The 20,292-nt window shown below is 45.5% G+C and overlaps 1 protein-coding gene across 2 annotated transcripts in view; it reads left to right on the top strand.

Moving 5' to 3' along the window:
* Positions 1–20,292, top strand: part of BCR (BCR activator of RhoGEF and GTPase) — a 99,636-nt gene that overhangs the window by 48,113 nt on the left and 31,231 nt on the right. For both annotated transcript variants that reach the window (XM_041420330.1, XM_041420332.1), the window contains 6 exons: positions 9,636–9,740; positions 10,224–10,409; positions 13,942–14,049; positions 15,453–15,513; positions 15,964–16,016; positions 16,367–16,507. In XM_041420330.1, coding sequence (XP_041276264.1) covers positions 9,636–9,740; positions 10,224–10,409; positions 13,942–14,049; positions 15,453–15,513; positions 15,964–16,016; positions 16,367–16,507 — 654 coding nt within the window. The remainder of the gene's footprint in view (positions 1–9,635; positions 9,741–10,223; positions 10,410–13,941; positions 14,050–15,452; positions 15,514–15,963; positions 16,017–16,366; positions 16,508–20,292) is intronic.

Here is a 20,292-nt window from a genome sequence, read left to right on the forward strand (position 1 = left end):
CATGTCTCTTCCCTCATCCTGGCACCCTCAAACACAACCATATCACCTGACATGATACAGCACTGCCTGGTCTTGTACATTGTACATTTTAGCTGATGCTAGGCCTAAACTGCAGGGCTCAGCGTTGTGTATATGATTTTTGAGCCCTTTGTGCATTTTAGTGGAGAGAATTGGTGACTAATTGCAGTTGAGAGGATTTCTAAATAGCAGGTATTTTGGAATGGAGGCTGTGGCATGAAACACATTCATACATCTCTGCATGTGAGTTGTCATTGCCTTTCACAAGGAAAATAAAAGTTATTTTCAGGTCAGTTAAGGGTTTTGGTCAAGCGTCTGGAAGATCTATTTCCTTCATCCTGTGAAAATGGAAGAAAAAGAATTAAAAGTGAAATGGTGACTTTGGGTGGGAGATGGCCCCTACTTGTAATGGATTTGACTCTTCACTAAATAGCTGTCTATATAATCAATTATCATAGATTAAAAATACAGAAGGGGCTGCCTTGCCTGTGGTTTAAACATGGCCCTTCCATCTACCTTGCTTTGATTTTGCTTCAGGTTCAGTAGCATGGCTATAGCTTGGAACTTCAGGAAAATGTTTACAGTATTCTTGGTAGTGGGTCATCTGCATGCCTTGATAAAGAACTCTTGGCTCTGCTGTCTTCACAGTCCAAAATGTTTTCATTTCAGCTTGGATTAGTCTCTGACTTTCAACCTTTTGTTTATTTTTTTCCTTTTGCAATAGATTGCAGAGCACTTGAGTCCCGAGTTGCTGTTTTCCTGAATATTTTTGTCATTTTCAAACTTTCGGGTTTCCCAAATCATTGATAAAAATGTTCAATAGCACAAAGACAACTGTCACTTCCTTCCTACAGCACTTCAAAGGAAATGTGCCAAACAATCTTGACTTCCCACATTGTAAATGACACTTTGAAATCTCTCATCCAAGTGTTTTAACTTATGTGTTGCCTTTATATTGTTCTTTCCTGTTAATTAAGATATCACAGAAGATAATCATGGCTATTTTAGAGATATCAGTGTACGTGTAAATCAACACCATCACCATTATCAGGCAGTTTTATTTGTCTTGCATCAAAAGGCAAGTGCCACAAACCATCAGTATACACATCCTCCTGCTGTCTGTTGGTTATTGTCACAGCTATGCTTACTTCTTTCAGGATGAATTCCAGGCTAAGAATCCTTCCTGGTACAGCATCCTTGTTCTTTCTCATTTATAAAATTCATTGTCATGATCTCTTAAAGCATTATTGAGTAGATATATTGTTGGCGTTTGCTTAATTTTATTTGACTGTAAAGTGTAGAATCCAGTTAGCTGCTTATGCTTTAGTGTATTCATTTTGAGATGCTTTCTTATCTCTCAAGATGAGAATTTTTGTGATATGTAAGAGGCTTTTGAGTGAAGAAATTAACATTAGTAAATTCAAAAAGCCCCCAAACCATTTTAATGTTAGCTTGAGCTTTTCAGGTTATGTTTCTCATGATGAAGGAAAAAACACTGTGTGACTACACATGGCTGAGAGTTATCTTCAAAGAAGCAGTTATGACAGTGCCTGTGACTGGAGGCCTGGAAGAGACACTGCCTAATAGTTAATCTTTTTCTTTATTTGTTTGAATGTTGCCTCATAAGCATTTAACAGTAGTTAATTTAAAAGTTACTTTAATAATGCTTGAAGGCTGCTTCTTCAAAAATAATTTTTAACATAAACAGCTGCTTTATTTTCTCTGACAATAAAAAGATGTTTCATGGCTTCCAAAAGAAAGAGGTGTCCTGATACAGATTGGACTTCTAATCATGAACCTCAGCTGCTTCACTTGATCCTGTCTGTAATCAGTCCACAGATGACAGTCCCTGGATAGTCCATGACAAGCAGAAAGAGACTAATTTATATCCAGGTATTTCCCAAGCAAGTTAAGCTTTCAGTCATCGTGAGCTGTGAGATGGCTTTTGCTGAGCTATGTTTTCAGCTGTAGTGGAAAAGACATCAGTAACAAAGTTAAGTGTCAAACACACTGCTGAGCCAAGCACATAACATGTGTTGGACCAGAAATACCAAGACATGTTTCTTCCATTTTCTTTTGCACTAAACTTGATTAGCAGAAAACATGTTTTGTTTAGATCTGTTTGCTTTTAAAATTGTCTTCTTGCCCTTTTACTTTTAATTGAGGTGCCTGCAGTTACTTCTGAAAATTTCAGATTATTTTTATGGCCAGAGTCTAGAAGTGAAGTGAACTGTATGCAGCAGCACAATGCAGGCACTACATACATCATGGCAAAGGATTAAGGTTCTAAAGTCCTTGAATCATTATGATAACTTTGAATTACTCAGTTGTCCCATCTTTCCTGGGGGCTCCTGCACTGTGCAGTGGATACAGTGAATGGTACTCACTGGATTCAATATTTCATCTCCAGAGCTACACCTGTTACAGGACACTGCAAACTCCAGTCTGGGTACAAAAGTATTCATTTCATTAAGTCCAGATACAGCTGGAATGCCACACAGGTCTTAATTGTCCTTGCAGTGTTCCTGTGAGATAAGAGGATGGTATGTTCACTAACCACAGGTATCAGGGCAGACAGGTTATGGGAGAAGCATCTGCTAATTTTGGGTGCTTAATGTGAGATGCATAATGTTCTGCAAAACCGGGTTCTGACTTTTAACACAGCTTTCTTCACATTAAAGTAAAATTCCTTTCATTTCACTTTGCTACCAAGAGTTAACTGCACTTCAGTCAGACACCCAGAAAATGGAAAATGTAGCAAACAATTATATTTAAAATATTTTTAAAAATAAGTATAAATCTAAGTAATTCACTTATCACACAGGCAGGCATTGCAGCTTTCTGCTGTGATGTTTATCTGCCTCATCCATGAGACCTCTTGGGAACTGCATTTTTGCTGTCTGAATATTGAGGGCATTTTGCTTTGACTTGTTTTATGGGCTTGCTCTGGGCTTTGTATTTTTCTGCCAGGTGTTTGACTGAGCTCTTCCACCCCCCTAGAGCAGCTATAGCCCATGCTTGGGTAGCACATCAGGGTTCACCTGCTCTGTCCAGCCACCACAGAGAAAGTGCAGAGTGCTAGCAGTGGTGTCTCTTGCTAGAAGAGAATGAATGAAGGGAAACCTCCTGGACTGCTTGTGAAGGAGCTTCCTGCTGTTCCCTCAGTGTGTAGGGTGACCAGCTGCCAGCACATTCTGTTCCAAGAACTAAGGCTTGCAGCTGACTTCCAGAGGTTTGTGGTGTTTGCACTTTGCACCTGGGCAGTGTTTTCTACTCCCTCCTACCACCTGTGTCTCCTGAGCAGATGAGGAGGTGCTGCCTGCTCTGCCTCCAGACTGTGCCACTCCAGCCACACTGGGGTACTCCCATTCCCTGTTCCCTGCCCACTGCTGCCAAGGAGGAGGACAAGGCTGCACTGGCATTGGTTTTGTCTGTGACCCAGAGAGGGACAAGCAGCAGAGCTGTTCTAGTGTGGATCTCAGCAGCCCTTGACTTGTCATTTGTGTGGAAAGGAGGCCTTAGCAAATGTTTGTAGAGTCTGACCCAACTTGCTCCATTTCTTCTGGCTCTTCTGGAATCTCAGGCTGGGCTGCTGATGCATGTCCTGCCATAAAACCAGTGCTTTTGCCAAACTTTGCTCTGAAGCAAGCCTGCAGGGACAATGGAAAAAGGAGAAATAGGTTCCACTAATGCTTAAGATGTTTGTTTATTTAACTTGAGAAGAGATTTAATTTTCCCAAACCTTCCTTTCTGTAACAGCTGAACTGTTATGATTGAACTTTACAGAAATTCTGGAAACCTCTCTTGGAAAATGTCAGCCCAAATGTTTGCCAAATAAGACAGTGCTGGTAGCTTCAGAAGGTGTCAGACTGTTGGTAAAAAATAGTGATAATTCACTCCCAGAAGGAGAGACAGTGTGTGTCTGTCTTTCCCATATAGTGAGGGTGAAGAGCAGAGAAAATACCTGGATTAAGTTAGAGGAGGACAGAGGGAGAGCTTGGTACAGTATTCTTAGGCCACAGGGAGGTGTGTGGACAGCTGGAAAATCAGTGCCTGACACCCTTCAGAAGAGAAGATTACTGCCAGGAGTTCTGGAGAGGGTAGCTGGCAGCCTGGAGGCTGAAGAAGGCTGGGAGAAGGGCAAGCCTCACTCATGCCATCCTGGTGCTGCTCCTCTGACGAGGAGAGGTGGCAGCCCTGGGAAGTGCAGAAATAGGAAAGGCTTTTGAGGATGCTCCCAGCAGAGGCAGGCTCAGGGATGTGCATGGGGCTCTGTGGAGCTGGGGGCAGGGCAGGCAGTGGAAAAGCAAAGCTCATTCCACTGCCCCAGGAAACGAGGAGAGTCCCTTCTCAGGAATTTAGAAGATGAGTTTTTGACAAAACAGATCTTTCCAATTCTTGCATATATCAAAGCAAGGGAGGCAAGAGTGCTAAACTCCTGCTACAACTTCCTACTTCCTACTGTCTGTTCTGTTTGGAGGAGGAATTGGCTGGTACTTACAGGCTTTCAGGTAGAATTTCTCTTTCCTTTTCTGCTGTGCAGCCATGGTTGGTGCAGCATTGGCAGCCATCGCCTGTCCTCAGATCAGATCCCTTTGTTCCTGCTGTCTGCCAGCTCAGCAAGAGCAGGGCTGTGGCAGAGCAGGTTGTGGATTTTGCTCCTAGCTTGGTCCCAAGGGGATGCAGAGAAGCTGACCTCTGAAGCTACACAGTAAATGGGATTACTGCTCCTCTTGGTGCTACTCTTGCTAGCTTGTCCTTCCCCCTCCAACATTTCCTAATCATTCTCCTTTCTTCCTCTCAGTATTTGAATTGGTTTGTTTTGTTTTACTGTCACTTACCCCTCACCACCCCCAGCAGATGAAGCTTTTCCTCTTTATTCTCCAATTCTTTGCTCCTTAAGGCTCTGCCTGGATGTAAGCCCTTCCTGAGGAGAGCTGGCACACCCGTACTGATGTTATAAATAATGTTGGCTCCTCTCCCTGCTGCTTCCCCTCCCCACGTGGAGCATGATTGGCTTGATTACAGAATTTGCCCCATTTAATATCACCAGGACAATGAGACACCTCCAGCAGAAGCTTTCAAACATATTTACACTTTAAAAATTGAACAGAATGTTTTTCTCCTTGGTAAGCTGGCAGCTTCTGTATGAGATTGTGAGCTGTCCTTATGGGAAACCTTGCCTTTGAACACATTCATTGCATGGTGTATGAACAGCCTGTACCAAAGGAAGAGTTAAAGTGCCTTTTATACACCCACTTTGAATCCCTGATTCTCTTTAAAGAGCTGTGTCAGCAGCAACCTCTTTGCAAAATCTTACCTATTGTGGTTTCTAGATTCTTAATCTCTGCTCTTTTAACATTTGCAAGAAAACAATTATTGCTGTTAATTTAAACAAGAAGCAGGAAGCTCTGAGTTCTTTAACCAGAGTCAGGAAGAGCTGAATCTGTCTAAACCTTGGAGCTGGTGAATGTCAGCCTCGCAGTAATTGAACACAGCACACAATGCCAACCTGGTTAGTAAACTCAAGTACTTAGGCTGACAAGCTGTAAACACATTCAGCCCAGCCATGGCTCGGGGCCAGGGTGTGCTCTCTGATATCTCCAGAGCTTCCAACCCCTCTCACTGGCCCTGGTTCAGGTTGTAAGATTGCACTGTGACTCAATCTTTGGGTTTTTAAGGCTTTAGAATAGCCAAAAGCATCACCCAATTGAGAAGAGAGGAGAACACCAGGAACTTATGTGCATGAGATACCTGTGTAATTTCCTGTAGCCTGCTTTCCACCTTCCTTACTGTTTTGGTGGTTTTTTAAATGTAGTTCACGAGGAGTGGAAGCAAAGCACTGATGTCTTGTTTGTTCAGATCTGGCTGGGTGCTTGGTCCTCACAGCTCCCACGGCAGGGAGACAGGAATGCTCTGACTGCTGCCCTGGTACAGTCCTGTAAGATTTATTCTGAAACGTGTGGGTGGAGAGGTAGCCAGAAGATGGGAGAGCAGTGGAGAAAGGCTAGACAGGGATGCTGGCATCAGAGAGGCAGGGACAGTCAGAGCATGAAATACCAGTCAGACTTGTACAAGTGCAAAACAGGCTAACCAAGCTGGGTAGGAAGCATGGGATGGACTGCTGACCACCTGGCACTCCCTGCTGAGTGGTTGGAGTTTGCCAATACAGGCTGCTCCCACATCCTGCTGGGAACATCCCATCTGCACTTTGGTAATAGGTGTGTTTTCCCCATCCTCTGTGGTCTGGTATCTGTGGTACCAGCTCTTCCACTTGCCACAAGCAGCTCAAAGATTTCAGACTGCTCCCTTCTTGCCAGGGTAGGTGAAAGGAGTCCTCAGCCTTGGCAGGTCTCCCTGTACTGGTGGGAAGCTTGTGATGCCCAGGATGTTCCCTCTCAACTGTCCTGGCTGGAGAGCAGGAACAGAGGGGCAGCCAGGCTGTTGGAATCAGTGTTGCTCTTTGTTTCCCTCCCGTGCCAGACACAGGCAAAGCAGAAATGCCCTTGGCCCAGAGTGCATCACAGCGTGGCTGCTGTGTGGGCAGGGTGGGAGGACAGTCCCACAGTCTCTGCCTGTCACTGCTGTCCTGTTCTGGGTGAGCAGGTGAGCTCCCAGCTCTGGAAGTGAGGAATGTTGTAATACCAAATAATAAACTTACGTTTCTTCCTCCTGATTTTGGCACCAAGCGAATTTCTGAGTCTTGGAGTACATTTCATAACACGTGTGACTTAAAAGAACCCTGAGGCTGAAGAAGCACAGGGGCTGTTTTCCAGATGTTCATGGTGCTCCACGCAGCCCCAGCTGACACTGTGAGCAAAGGCCTCCCTCAGCAGGAGCTCTTGTCAGGACACAGCTCCCGGAGGGAACGGCAGCAGCAGCACAATGCACACAGCAGCTCCCTGGTGCTGCACTGATCCCTGACACAGCAGGAGCAGGGGATCATCTTTTCACTCTGGAGGAAGCTCTATGTAAATTTGAGGTACTGCATTGGAGATCTTGTGCCCTGTGATTGTTGGAACAGCTCCCCTGAGGGTTTCTTGAGCAATGGCTGTGCAGAGCATAAAGCAGCCAGGCCCTGCCCAGTGTCCTGGCTGCCTGTGGCCAAGGCTGCACTTCTGCAAGCATCACACTTGGACAAATGCCCCTGTTAACAAAGGCTTAGGACAAATCCGTGGACTTTGCACAGTGCCCTTGTGGTAATGGGCAGGAAGGAAGGCCTGCAGTGTGTCCTGGGAGATGTTTGTCTCTCTGAAAGTGCATCTCTTAAAGGGAGGAAATTAACATTCCGGTGTCTCCGTCAGCTGACGGTGCCCAGCAAGAGCTGGCTTGTAAATTAAAGCTTTTACTTGTGAAGAGAAAACTGTTCTCAGTGCTATAAGGAAAACTGTTGTGCCACTGTCGTGATGGGGAAGTTTAAGTCATTTAAATAACTTGTCATTGTGTGCTGCTCTTTACAGATGTTACAAACATACCCAGCTGGTTTTTAAATCCTCACCTCCTCCAAGAGAACCTGGTAAAGATAATTATACTGGTGTGTCAATATTGACCAGTTACCTCATCCTCAGCAGTGCAGACTTTGGAGCACTGTTAGTTTTTCTCAATGCTTCTTTGTGTAGCTGCACTTTTTCTTTTGTAAGTGTTGTAAGAAATCTTTGGAAACCAAGATCAATTGTGTTTTTCTTGCACCAGGGCTGCCACATCCCTTCCTCTTTGGATGAAGGCAATCTTTGTTAACCATCTTGGGGCTGCCTGTCTTGATTACGTGTGAGTGCCATGCCTTGCAAAATGGTCCAAGAGCTGGCCATGCAGGCCCTCCTGGCACACAGACCATGAGGAATGGTCACAGCCTTGCTGAACATCCCTGTGCCAGTCACACGGGTGGCCATGGATGCACAGTCTGGTGCAGTGTTCATTTTACCATGTAGTTTGTCACCTGTGTTTTTCTGAAATCTTCTGAACACAGACTGGTGAATTACAAATTTCTGCCTTCTTTGAGATGCCCTTTCAAGATTTTAAAAGGCACTGTGGTTCTTACTGAATCTCACTGAAGAGAAGTTCTTCTTTCCATGTAGTACCTAATGTGTGTGTAAATCTTACTCATTTCCTTAGAACAGCTTCTGTCTGCCACTTTTATTTAAGAGGTGGTGGTGGTATTTGACACCTTGCAAAATTTTTATGAAGTAGTTGCTGCAAGTCTTTTAGGCTAGAATATAGCTTGTGAAATTTAATGAAACTTCGAAAATCAGGATGGTTATTGATGAGACAGAATCCAGAAATATCTGGGAGCGTGAGGATCTGTTTCTTTCTTTGTGTTGTGCGTGGGCTCAAAGTCACACTCAGGATGTGATAGTTCCTGCAAACTGAACTCTAGCCCAGGTACCTCATCTGTGCATCTGCAGAGGACCCTAAGTAAGTGGAGCTTTTTGGGGGGCAGCTATAGGGCTGTATATTCAGTCACTAGAGTGCAGTGTACTGCTCTGCTTCCTGATCCTCCCACTGTGAAATCAAAAGCTGAAGATTCCTCTGGATATTAAGAGTAGGATGGAGCCCCAAAAAACCTACCCAAGTCCCTTGAAAAGCACGTACCCTTTCAGAGCCAACTTCTGACTCTATTCTTAGAGACATTTAACAACATAAAAAGGCTGCAAGAGTTTTAAAATGCTATTTCTGTGAATGACAGAAATAAAAAGAACTGGGAATAGGACTCTGTAAAAGGGGGATGTTTCTCATTATTTATAACCTTCATTGCTCGACTAAATTTTTCTAGAGATTTTGGAAAGACTCAGTTTCACTTTATCATGTTAAAACACTTTTTCAGGTAACAGTTTTGAGAGGAAGGATAATTGAAATTCAACAGAAGGGATTACTGCTTCTCTTAACACTTCATGCCAGTCTTCCCCATTAGCCCTTGAATGTAGTTATGTGGGGCATTTTCCCCCTCTTTCTTCAGTTGTTTTGGTTAAGAACTCCTTCATGGGATCCCAGTAAGAAAATCAGCATGTGCATTCCAAGCCATGCTGATTATTCCATCCTCTCATTAAAAACAGACATTGTGCTAGGTGGCACTGAAAAATAATTTAGGGAATAGTAGAGAGTGGGAGGAAGAACAGCCCTGTGGAGCCAGGTCAGGCTGTGACCGTGGCACACCTGGGGAGGGGTGATCCTGTCTGCTCACAGAAACACAGCTTTGGAGAGCTCCTGTGGAAGGAAGGAGGGCATTGCACAGAGCAAGGGGCCTAGCATTTGTTAGGAGGGTGAATTCTGAATTTTTGAGTTCCATGTTTTGAATTGTGTGAAGAGGGCTGGGCACCTAATTGAGACACCACTGTTGGATGACTACAGCTGAAAACTGTAAATAATCTAAATGGTATCTGTTGCTGGTAAATAAAAATTTCTTTAATGTTTTATGTTTGCATATTTCTAGAAACAAGATGCTGAGCACAAGTGGATGTTTTGGTTTTTAGTCTGAAAGTAAATTGAAAAAACACCTGTGCTCTGGTCAACTGAATGGTCTTTTACTCTTCATCCTCATTCTTGGGGCTTTTTCTTACTCTCCCTGCAACCTGCTCTTTACTTTTTTAATTTTTTTTTTCTCCTAAACAACTATTTTGTAGAGTGAGCCAGACTTGGAGAAAGGCCTGGAGATGAGAAAATGGGTCCTGTCAGGAATCCTAGCCAGTGAGGAAACCTACCTGAGCCACCTGGAGGCCCTGCTGCTGGTAAGGCTGGGGCCAGGTGCCAGTGCAAACACTGGTACTTGAATTTTCACTGCTGCTTCTGTCCAGTTTCCCTGAACTTCACATACCATGGGTGCAAAAGGTACCTGTTACACCTCCAGAAGAGAGAGAGGCTTAAAGGAAGGACTGGATGTAGCAGAGTTTGGGAGCTGTTAATGTGGCAGTACGCAGGAGCTCTCTTTAAGTATCCTGTGCTAATTATTACACATTGCTGGACAGAGATTAGGGAAATGGAGTGCAAAGGGATTTTCATTGCAGCATTAATATCCAGGGAAAATCCACCTACCAGGAGTGGCTGATCCTCACGAGAGAACTTGTTCATGTCTAGCTTTCAGGACTTGTGTGAATGCAAATCTCACTTTTCATTAGGATGAAAACTAACTCTATGGAAGGACATGTTGCAGTGTGGCAAAGGTGAATGCTCATGGTTTGCATGATAATTATTTCCTTCTTTCCTCATTTCAGCCTATGAAGCCTTTGAAAGCTGCTGCCACCACCTCCCAGCCCGTGCTGACCAGCCAGCAGATTGAGACAATATTCTTCAAAGTGCCTGAGCTCTATGAAATCCACAAAGAATTCTATGATGGGCTCTTTCCCAGAGTGCAGCAGTGGAGTCACCAGCAACGTGTTGGGGACCTCTTCCAAAAGCTGGTGAGTGAGCTGCTGTCACCAAAGGTGCTGCTACCCCTCACCCATCTCACAGGAGCTGGAGGTTCCCTCTGGTGACTGCAGAGACCAAAGGGATCAGACTGTGTGGCTGGAATTGATGAGAGGTTTCTCACCTCCTCACTTTGCCACTGCAGTGGAGGCCCTACAGCAAAAGTGGCTCTTTCATTGTCTTTAATTAAAGACTGCAGCAAGCTGTGGTGGTAAAATAAATATAATTTCACATAAATGTTGAATCTCCAGGGTTTCTGCAGAGTCCTCAAAGCATTTCCTTTAGATGGAGGTGGGAGAGTGGCAGTATTACCAAGTGAGCTTAACACAGCAGTGAAGCATTCCTCATTACTGTTGAACTCCCCACACATCCTTCCCTCTCTCTGGTGTTTTTCTCTACCTGGTGCTGATTTATGGTCATCACCATTGGCTTTGCTTTTCTGCCACTATCCTGGCCTTTCTGCTCCCCTTGCTGTTATGCTGATGCAGTCAACCTGCAGCTGAGAATCCTCCAAGCAACCTCAATAAAATTCTCTGAGTGCAGAAAAGGACAAAGACATATACAGCATACTCCTGAGGCTGAATTAAAATTGCTGAGTTTCTGAGCCAGATGACAAATTGTTTGCATTCTAGAAGGTTTTCTTGGCCCCTTTAGCCTCTCCCCTAGCATGTGCAGAGAGCAAAGGATTAAAGGAGCTGTTTTTTCCTTTTTAGAAAAGAAAAGAAGCTCTGCATTCCTGAGGTGCCTCTGGTTCTCAGGGTAGGAGTGACATTCCAGTGTGGGGTTTGTTGGCTGGGGAGTGTGCTTTACCAGGGTCCATCAATTGTTAGCAGCTGTGTAGCCCAGCATCAGCCCCATCCCCTATGGAGCAGGGGGAGCTGGCCTGGAGGAAGATGCTTTCTATACATGCCAGCAGCTTAAGATGAAAATACAGGAATCTGCTTTTCCCTGCCAGCATGTTTTAGCCAGGAGGGGTCAAGTTGGTGCCTTGGTGAATAGTTCATGGTATGCAATTTGAGCAGCTGGTTTGAGAGGACAAACCCAGCTGCTGCTGGGTGCTGAAGCAGACACAGGAGGCTGCTGGAAGTGGCAGCCTCACAAGCTGCTCTGGATGTGTGGTGCAGCAATGGGAATAGCAGTAACTGGAGAAGACTTGAACATATTCCTTAGCAGGGCTGTCCAGCAGCTCTCCACTCACTGCACACCTCCTCAGGCTTTTGTTTCAGACCATTTCTTGTTGCTGGCTGGTCTCGGGTGCAGGAGTTCAGTCCTTCCTCTACGCTTATGTTCCCCTGATTTTGCTGCATTTGTGACAGAATTGTTGATTTTGTAGGGTTAGCACTGGAAACAAAGGAACAAACTGCCCTAGTGCAGGAGGCTTTGAGCTGCCATAGCAGTTTTAGTTTCGGGTGGTTTGGTACAGCAGTGGTGGGAATTGTTGGACGAGATAAAGCTAATAATTCTTGGCAGGCACTGGGAAGCAACTAGATGAGAGAGACAGCAAGAACATCAGGCTTTATAAGGCATCTACACTGGATGTACATCACATCTTTTGGAGCAGACTGTTTACTCGTGGTCATGTCATGCAGGCTGATGATAAACACTGAAATATCCAGATGTCCCTGGGGACATTAATTTTCTGTACTCACGCAAAAAACAGCACAGTAGATTGAAGTTACAGATAGTGGATGCAAGGAGTTTTAGAATTCCGTGTGTTCTAGCACAAAGTATGATCTATTTGCAACATCAAATTGACTGTTATTGCACCTTTTCCTGTTGAAAAAAAGAAAAGATGCCAGGCGTGTGGGAGTGAAATACGCTTCTCATTTTTGGAGAATATATTGTGCATATTTTTTTATAGCTAGAAAGGAAACTCTTTATAGCTCTTTTTAGAAATGAAGACATATTTAGCAAACATGCTCACTGATAGGCCTCAGAAATAAAAAATGTCCAAAAACCAGCCATTTCTACCAACTCTTGTTTCATTATCAGTGGGTTCTTTTTAATTGAAAAAAAGTTAAACAAGCATGAAAATGGTGTGTGAGCATTATTGCTTTTATTGGAAGCTCAGTTTTTAATGAAAAAGATGTCTTTGTGATGACACATTCAGAGGAGGAAGATGAAACCTTAGACTGTTCAGGAGTAGCAGGAAATGAAAGAGCTGCATGGGAGTGGAGAAACTTTAAAGCTCTGCCATGTTAGCTGGCATCATCCAAATCTGAATGGCATAAGCTCTGCAAATGGTCAGTAATTCTGACAGCAACTTCTTCACAGGATTGTGCCTCAGTGGCAAATAAAGATTTCAGTCTCTCCATGCTGCTGGGGTCATCCCTGCTATAAGTGAGCACAGTTTTCTTCAGCTTCAGACATAACTGTGGCATTTTGTATAAAGGTTGACATTGGTTTCTAGCCTTTCAGTAAAATGTTACCTAGGAAATAGCTCACTGTTTCTCAGCCCTGTTAACAGTTTGTGCAGGGAATGTTGTTCTGGGAGTGGCTTTTTCTCTTCCATCACCTCTGGCACAAAGCTCCCCAGAGAGAGGGGAGCACGGTGGTTATGAGAGAGAGCAGGAGAGGGAAGGAGCAGTGGGGAAGTTCCCTGCTCTGCCTGTTGCACATCTGGTGCAGCAGTGCTGAGGTGAGTGCAGCCCCTGGCAATGTCTCCTTGCTGCACCCTTGGCTGCTGCCCGGCCCTGCGGGCTCAGGCTGCCAGGAGTGCCCAGCCCAGGCTGGCAGCACAAAGCCAGCTCTGCACTCCAGACAAGCTTGGAGGCTACCCAGGGATTTCCCATGCTGGGTCTTGTGTTCTCTGGCATGAATGTGGCTGAAGTTCCTAAGTCAGCAAATGGGATCAGTGCTAAGACTGTGATAATAATGACTTACTACTGCACTCTGAGGCCTGTTCCATCCTCTTCTGGACCAATTCCATATTTCTTCTGCTGGAAAAACTGCCGTTTTCTGTCACCTAGTGCCCCAGTCACTGCCATCCAAACAGATTGTGCTCTCTTCTGTATTTTCAGCACTCTGCTGCCCTTATAATAATGCTCACTAAGGCAGATCTGGGTAATATCTGGGTTGATTTAGTATATCCATCATGCAAAGGCCAACAAGTAGCTTACTGGGGTCACATTTGTGCTGTTGGGCTGAATCATTCCTCCCTGATTCATATGTTGTGGCAAAAAGCCAGCAGCTCCAGTTACATCAATGAGCTGCAATATTAATAGATACTAATCTGGCAGTTTAGAAGGGAAAAATAGATGTCAGAAATAAGGATGTGTCACTCTCATAGGCTTTCACATCCTTCACAAGTAAACTTGTTCAGCATAGGGTGGAACTGGGTGCATGAGGGCACAAGTGCTGGTTGGACAAAGTTGAGAGGTCAGAGATGTCGTTCTGGGCCTGCTCAGCATTCCCTGCAGTTGTTTGGTGTAAAAGAAACATGACCTGGTCACTGGATACCAAGACTGACCATCCCAAACTGTCTTCTTCCCCAGCATTTATTATATTTTGTTTTGCTTCCTGCAGGCCAGCCAGCTGGGAGTGTACCGGGCCTTTGTGGATAACTATGAAGTTGCTATGGAGACAGCAGAGAAGTGCTGCCAAGCCAATGCTCAGTTTGCTGAAATCTCTGAGGTAATGTCACGGTGTTCAGACACACGAGCTGTCTGGCTCTGACTAATACCCTGCCATGTCACTCCTGTCTATTCTCCAAGTACCTCTGCAGCCCTGACTTCTGGAGGAGTTGTGAGCTCCCACAGACTCCCTGCATCAGCTCGTGCTCTTACACTGAACTGTACCCTGGGCTGGTCACAGACACAGCCTTTGTCTGCTGTCCCCACCCAGGGAATCTGCTAGAGACTGGCATTGCTTTGAACTTCTCCAGCTCTGTGCCACCTTCATGCATTTCTAGAAGGGAAAGCTCCATGGGAGTTTCTCAAATGTTTCTCTTGCTAATGATGATTCTGGCTGTGGTATAAAAGCCATCCTTAATGGCTTGCACAGTGGCTGTCAGTGGGATTGCAGGCTTCACTGGCATGGAGAGGAGAGGGTAATTCTCTCATGAAAAAGGCAAGTGTGTCAACCATAAAGCTATAATACTACTCTTTGGCCTGCTCTGGTTTCCTCCCTGACCTACCTCTCTCAAAGCATTTTGAATATTTTTTCAGGCTTCCCAGACCATCAGCTTTCCCTGCAGTGCATGGTCTCATTGACTCTTTGTATTGCAGTGATTATTTCTTGAAGAACTCAGTTGCCATGAAAACATGAATTTCATGTGTGTCTCCTTAAAAACAATCAGATAAATCATCAGAGCTGAGTACTACCAGGTGTGTTTAGCGCTCTGAGAAAACTCCTGAGTACATTCTATATCACATGTCCCTTGAGACTTATGAGAAAGAGGTAAAATATGATCTCTCAGTTTTGCTGTTTCTGACAAATAATTCTGAATCATGCCAGTATCTACCGTGTTTGGAATGATGGTGATGGTACTTCTGCATTTGTGTCCTGGTGAGGATTTTGGAGCTGAGCACATTAATGCATGGCATGGCCCATGGCAAAGAGCAGAGTCACAGACAGTGCTCCTCTGCTGCTGTGGAAGAACTGATGTGTCCAAGGTCACCCAGCTCTGAGTACAGGAGTAAGAAGTATAACCTGAGGGTATTGAATGCCACTCCTGTACTTTATTTATTGGTGCTGGGACAGTGGCTGTGTCTTTATGGATGTCTTTCTTCTTCAGGTGATTTAAAAGCTCCCGCATCCCTGTTGCTGTAGGTGGTTCCCTGCTTTGCTGCATGTCTATTGACAGGTGCTCCTGAGAACATTGCTTAATATTTGAGATGTGTGGGTGCCTCTGACATGGCAGTGGTGGATTTACCAAGAAGGAAAGTACATTTTTCCATCACTGACTTGAACTGTGATAGGGCTCTCCTCCTTTCACACCTAGGCCTTCCCCTAGAGGAGCAGATAGTCTGTTGTGTTCCTATGTGATATTTCAAGGTGACTGACCATCTGCTACATGGGTTTTCTTTTTCTTTTAGAATCTGAAGGCCAGAAGCACAAAGGAATCTAAAGATCAGACGACAAAAAATTCCTTGGAAAGTGAGTGATCCATGGAGAGGAGACTGGTCTGTCAGGACTGTGTGGAGGCTGTTGCCAAACCTCCACCCTCCCTTTTTCTTTTTGAATGCTGCAGGGTTATGGGGTCTGCTGGCTCTGCCTGGGAAGTCAGTTCCCTTTTGCTAAGTAGCAGAGCTCATGCAAGGTAGGCTGCCTGCATGGGGAAGTGCCTCCTGGCTTCAAACCTCATCAGTGCCTTTGTGCAAATCCAGCCCAAGCACTGGGCTGTTGTGATTTTAAGAGAACATCTGCTACCCAGTGATAGCACAAATGCAACCCCAGCAGTGATGGTTTTCTGGGGGCATGTAGAGAGCCTGGTGGAGATCAGGTTCCACAGTGCTTGTCTTTGTGCATGTGAGTAGAAGACACCCCATGCTAGAAGGAGCTTCCATACTCACTCTTCCTGATATTCCTGCTGCTTTGTTTCCACAGCTCTGTTGTACAAGCCAGTGGATCGAGTGACCCGCAGCACACTTGTCTTGCATGTAAGTATCTGAAGGGGAGTTTTCAAACTTTAGACCCCTGTCCTATTTTCTTTGACCTTCAGATTTTCCATGGAGCTGCAGGACTGCAAAAGTAAACCTGTTGAGCTGCATAAGAGCCTCTTCTTTTTACACCAAGGAGATGGAGTCCATGGGTAGGGTGCTGCTATCTTTGCAGTGATGTCACCAAGAAGTGCAGGGTATTTTTATCTTTATCTAGAGATAAAGCCTTGCTCTCATCTGTATGAAGAAGCTGGAGCATCTTGTCCTACAGCTCTGATTAGAGGTGCTTGAGCTCTCCTGCCATCCAGTGCTGTCTGTGACTGTGGTCTCTGTTTGTGTTGTGCTGTCAGGATTTGCTCAAGCACACTCCTGTGAGCCACCCTGACCATCCCCTGCTGCAGGACGCTCTGCGGATCTCACAGAACTTCCTCTCCAGCATCAACGAGGAGATCACTCCTCGCCGGCAATCCATGACTGTAAAGAAAGGGGAGGTGAGTCTTCCTGTCTTGTTATTTTCTCAGTTTCTAAATACTGGTTATGTCTTTTCTGTAGAACTTAAGTTATGCTGTTAAGCTGTTTGTTGCTAAGATACAGTTTATCCAATGTCCTTGTTCTCTAAAGGATGTGGTACACCTCCCTCTGTTTTCTGTTCAGAAAACAGTTTGGAAACTGAGAGGAAAAGTATGATTAGAGTTTTGTCCTTAGCATTGTTATAATCATTTGTCATACGTAATTCCTGTGATGCACTAAATGGATTTTTATTTTACCTGCAAACTGAAACCAAATGGGAAGCCTAGGAGGAGAAAAAGATGAAGGAACATCAGAAGTCATCCAAGATTAGGAAAAGCTGTTTTCCAGCATCTTCATTTTCACCATAAAATTAATTTTCGGCATCTTTATTCTAAAGGAGAGTGTTGTAAATATGACTGGAAAGCAAAATGAATGGGTTGGGAAGGCAGAGACATGATTGACTCCTGGTAGTGTAATATAACCGTTCTCAGCTCTGTAAGGAGCTGTACTGCACCCAGAAAGGTCTGAGACATGCAGATCCTTCACCTGCATGCAGTGTTGTGCAGGGAGACCACGCAGCTTCTCTGTGGTGCAGTCTGCATTCCTCAGTGCCTTGGTGCAGCTGCCTCAGCAGTCCATTAGAAAGGGACTCGGTCCCTCCTGATAAAGAAAGGCCAGGACTGGCAGAAGTGTTGAGAGAGGGAAGGATGTAGGAGATTGGACACAGAGAGGTGCAGCTCAGATAGTAAAGGTGTAAGAAGAGCTGTGGCAGCATTCCAGACATGGGCTGATCAGCAGTGACCCAAATTACCCTGTACAAAAACATCTCTTACAAAGCCCAGGAGATTGTTAAGATACTGTGAACCTTCCTGATTTATTCCCAAATCCTGACAGCTAAACATGCTTGCTTTTAGCTGTTAAACTGATTTTCAGCTGACAAAAGGTTTGCTGGAAGCTGCAGTTCTGGGAATTGGGTGCACTTTGTCCTGCAAGTCTTGCTCATTGTCTCATTTTGTCAACCGAGGACACCTCCAGCTGAGAAAAGAAGAGGAGGGGCCGAGCAATTGGAGGCTGAGGGAGAAGCTGAGCCATCAGTCACCAGTGCCTCAGTGACAGGGGATGGCCTCGTTAAAGTGGCTGCTGATTGAGTCATAGCAGAAAGCACAGGCTAGAATGCCCCTCGCAGGGAGGCAGCAGTTTGTGTTCTCTGGTTGTCTGTCAGCATCTCAGTGAGGGATGCAGGCTTTGAAAGGTGTCATGCAGAATCCTAATGAGGTGCCAGAGCCCAGGCAGAGGAGGGGGCTCAGGAGGATGATCCTGCTGATGGCTTTTTGGAGCGGTGTATTTGTCAGATCTCAGAAAGCAGGAGGGGAGCATGGCAGGACGGGGCTCAGCAGGCCTGGTCACACTCTCACTGGTCCTGCAGTGACTCCAGGTACGATGTGGGGAGGGAGGAAGAGTACATACCAGAGGAGAGGGCTGTGGGTGTGCTAGGGGGGACTGGGAAGCCTTTGTGCCCCTCCTCACTGCAGACAGCTTTTCCTGAGCCCGGGGAAGAAAAGGACTCTGGGAATCTGACCATGAATCTTTTCTTTAGTCATTTGGCACCAATATCCCACTCTATCAAAGCAGTAGTGCCCCAGTTGAACCCTCTGTGTCCTGAGAGTAGGTATGTTCACTCTCCATGTAGTAATGCAGAGACACAAATCTGCTCCCAGCTACTCTGTGTGGGTTAGTGATGGCTGTTCCTTCCTACAAGCTGCTCAGCTTGGGGTCATAACTGGGTTTTGTTTATGCCTGTAAATCTTTCCTTTTCTACTTATCCTTTCCTCCCACTCGCCTTGCTGGTGCTTCCCCCAGGGTGACAGGACAGTGTGTGGATTGCATCTCTTAATTGACTGCTCTCAATGCATAATGCATTTTTTATTTTAATGAATCACCAGCTTGCTTTGATGGCTTTTTTCATTATTTGTCTTCCTCCCATTGAAGTTTCCTTGGTGGAAAGGAAGGAGGGTAAAATAGCCTTTTCCCCTCATGTATTGCTTAGGTGCTGATCTCAGTTATCTTTTTTCCCAGTCCTTGCCTTTTATGTGGAATATTTTTTCCTTTTGAGTGTATTGTGGGGAGGAATCAAATCTCCTTTGCCAGCTCTTGCTCCAGCTCTTTTTTTCAGGATTGCTTTGAACTGGGGGAAAGCAGCCAGTTGTTAATCTCCCTAGTGACAGGCTGCTAAGGAGGGGAGTGCAGGTCAGGAGAGAGTACAGGCTCATCAGCACAGTGTTGTTCTGTTTTGCAGAGGTGATTCCCTGCTTTGGGAGCAGTGACTCAGCCTGCCCTGCCTGCTGGGTTCCCTGTATGGTGCCAGGTGTCCATCCTGCACTCCAGCCCCCCAGTTCTGCTGGGCTTCAGAGGCTTTGTTCTAATCTAGACTTATGCATAGAAACTGGGATGTTTCTGTTGTGTGGTTGGATTTGCTGAGCTGGATGAGTATTTCAGGTAGTGCAAAGAAATGGGAACAAAGGGAGTAAAATCCCTCCCTAGAGGGCCAGAAAGAGCTGCAGCAGGGAAGGCAAAATGGGTGCAGCAAGCCTGTGAACAGAGAGTTTGGTCCTGCAGCAGACTTTGCTGAGGGCCATGGTACAGAGGAGCCAGCAGAGCCTCAGCCCCAGCCTGGTAACACAGGGGAGCCAGGGGAGCATCTCTGGCCTTTGGGGTCTGTTTTCATTCAGCTTGATCCACCACATTCTCTTGCTCCCTTCTTTTCATCCATCTTTCTACTTTCACAGTTTTACCTTTTTTACAGTTTTTTAATGAATTATCTACAGGTACCCACTTTGCTAACCCTCCAAATAACCAGGCAAATGCATGGAGGGGAAGGGAGTCTCAGTAGCCCTGTACTTTGTGGCTTGTGAGTGGTGAAGTCACCCAGCCCTTGGGGCCATGGAAGAGGCATCTTCTTGTCACTGCTGATCCTTCTGCACCACTGTTGTCTTGGTTTAATTAAGGAACGAGGTTAAGGTTCTACTGGGGATGGTGCCTTGGGGAAGAAGGAAAACAAATGCATTGGGATGAAGGATGTGCAGCTCATACTGATGTTTGTGTGATCCCACATCCAAATAACCAAGCAAATGCATGGAGGGGAAGGGAGTCTAAGTAGCCCTGTACTTTGTGGCTTGTGAGTGGTGAAGTCACCCAGCCCTTGGGGCCATGGAAGAGGCATCTTCTTGTCACTGCTGATCCTTCTGCACCACTGTTGTCTTGGTTTAATTAAGGAACGAGGTTAAGGTTCTACTGGGGATGGTGCCTTGGGGAAGAAGGAAAACAAATGCATTGGGATGAAGGATGTGCCACTGTTAGGTGCAGGAGGGCAGTGATAACCTTCTCTAGTCTTATTAACAGAGCAGCTCTGGGTACTGCATGTTGGGTTTTTTCAGCTAAGCCCAGATGCAAATGACTGTAGTGCTTGTGCCTTGGCCTGCCAGAGGTCAAGGCTGGTGTTTCCAGCTAATTCATTTGTGCAAAGCAGAAATGAATGAAACAGCAAAAAATTGCAGAATTCACTTGAGAGGTCATGGTTCCTTTCTTCACTGCTGCTCCTCTCGTGCTCTTTGCAGAGTGTTGTTCTAGGGCAGTACAGACCAACCTGAGTGTGGTGGCTGCCACTCTGCCTTGCCTCGGCCATGTTCTCCCACCCTTTCTGAGTTGTTCATACTGATGTTTGTGTGATCCCACAGCAGCACAGAGGAAAGAACCTGGAGTTTTGGGT

The sequence above is a fragment of the Onychostruthus taczanowskii genome, unplaced genomic scaffold (assembly GCF_017590055.1).
Source record: "Onychostruthus taczanowskii isolate IOZ18803 unplaced genomic scaffold, ASM1759005v1 scaffold64, whole genome shotgun sequence".
Lineage (NCBI taxonomy): Eukaryota > Metazoa > Chordata > Aves > Passeriformes > Passeridae > Onychostruthus > Onychostruthus taczanowskii.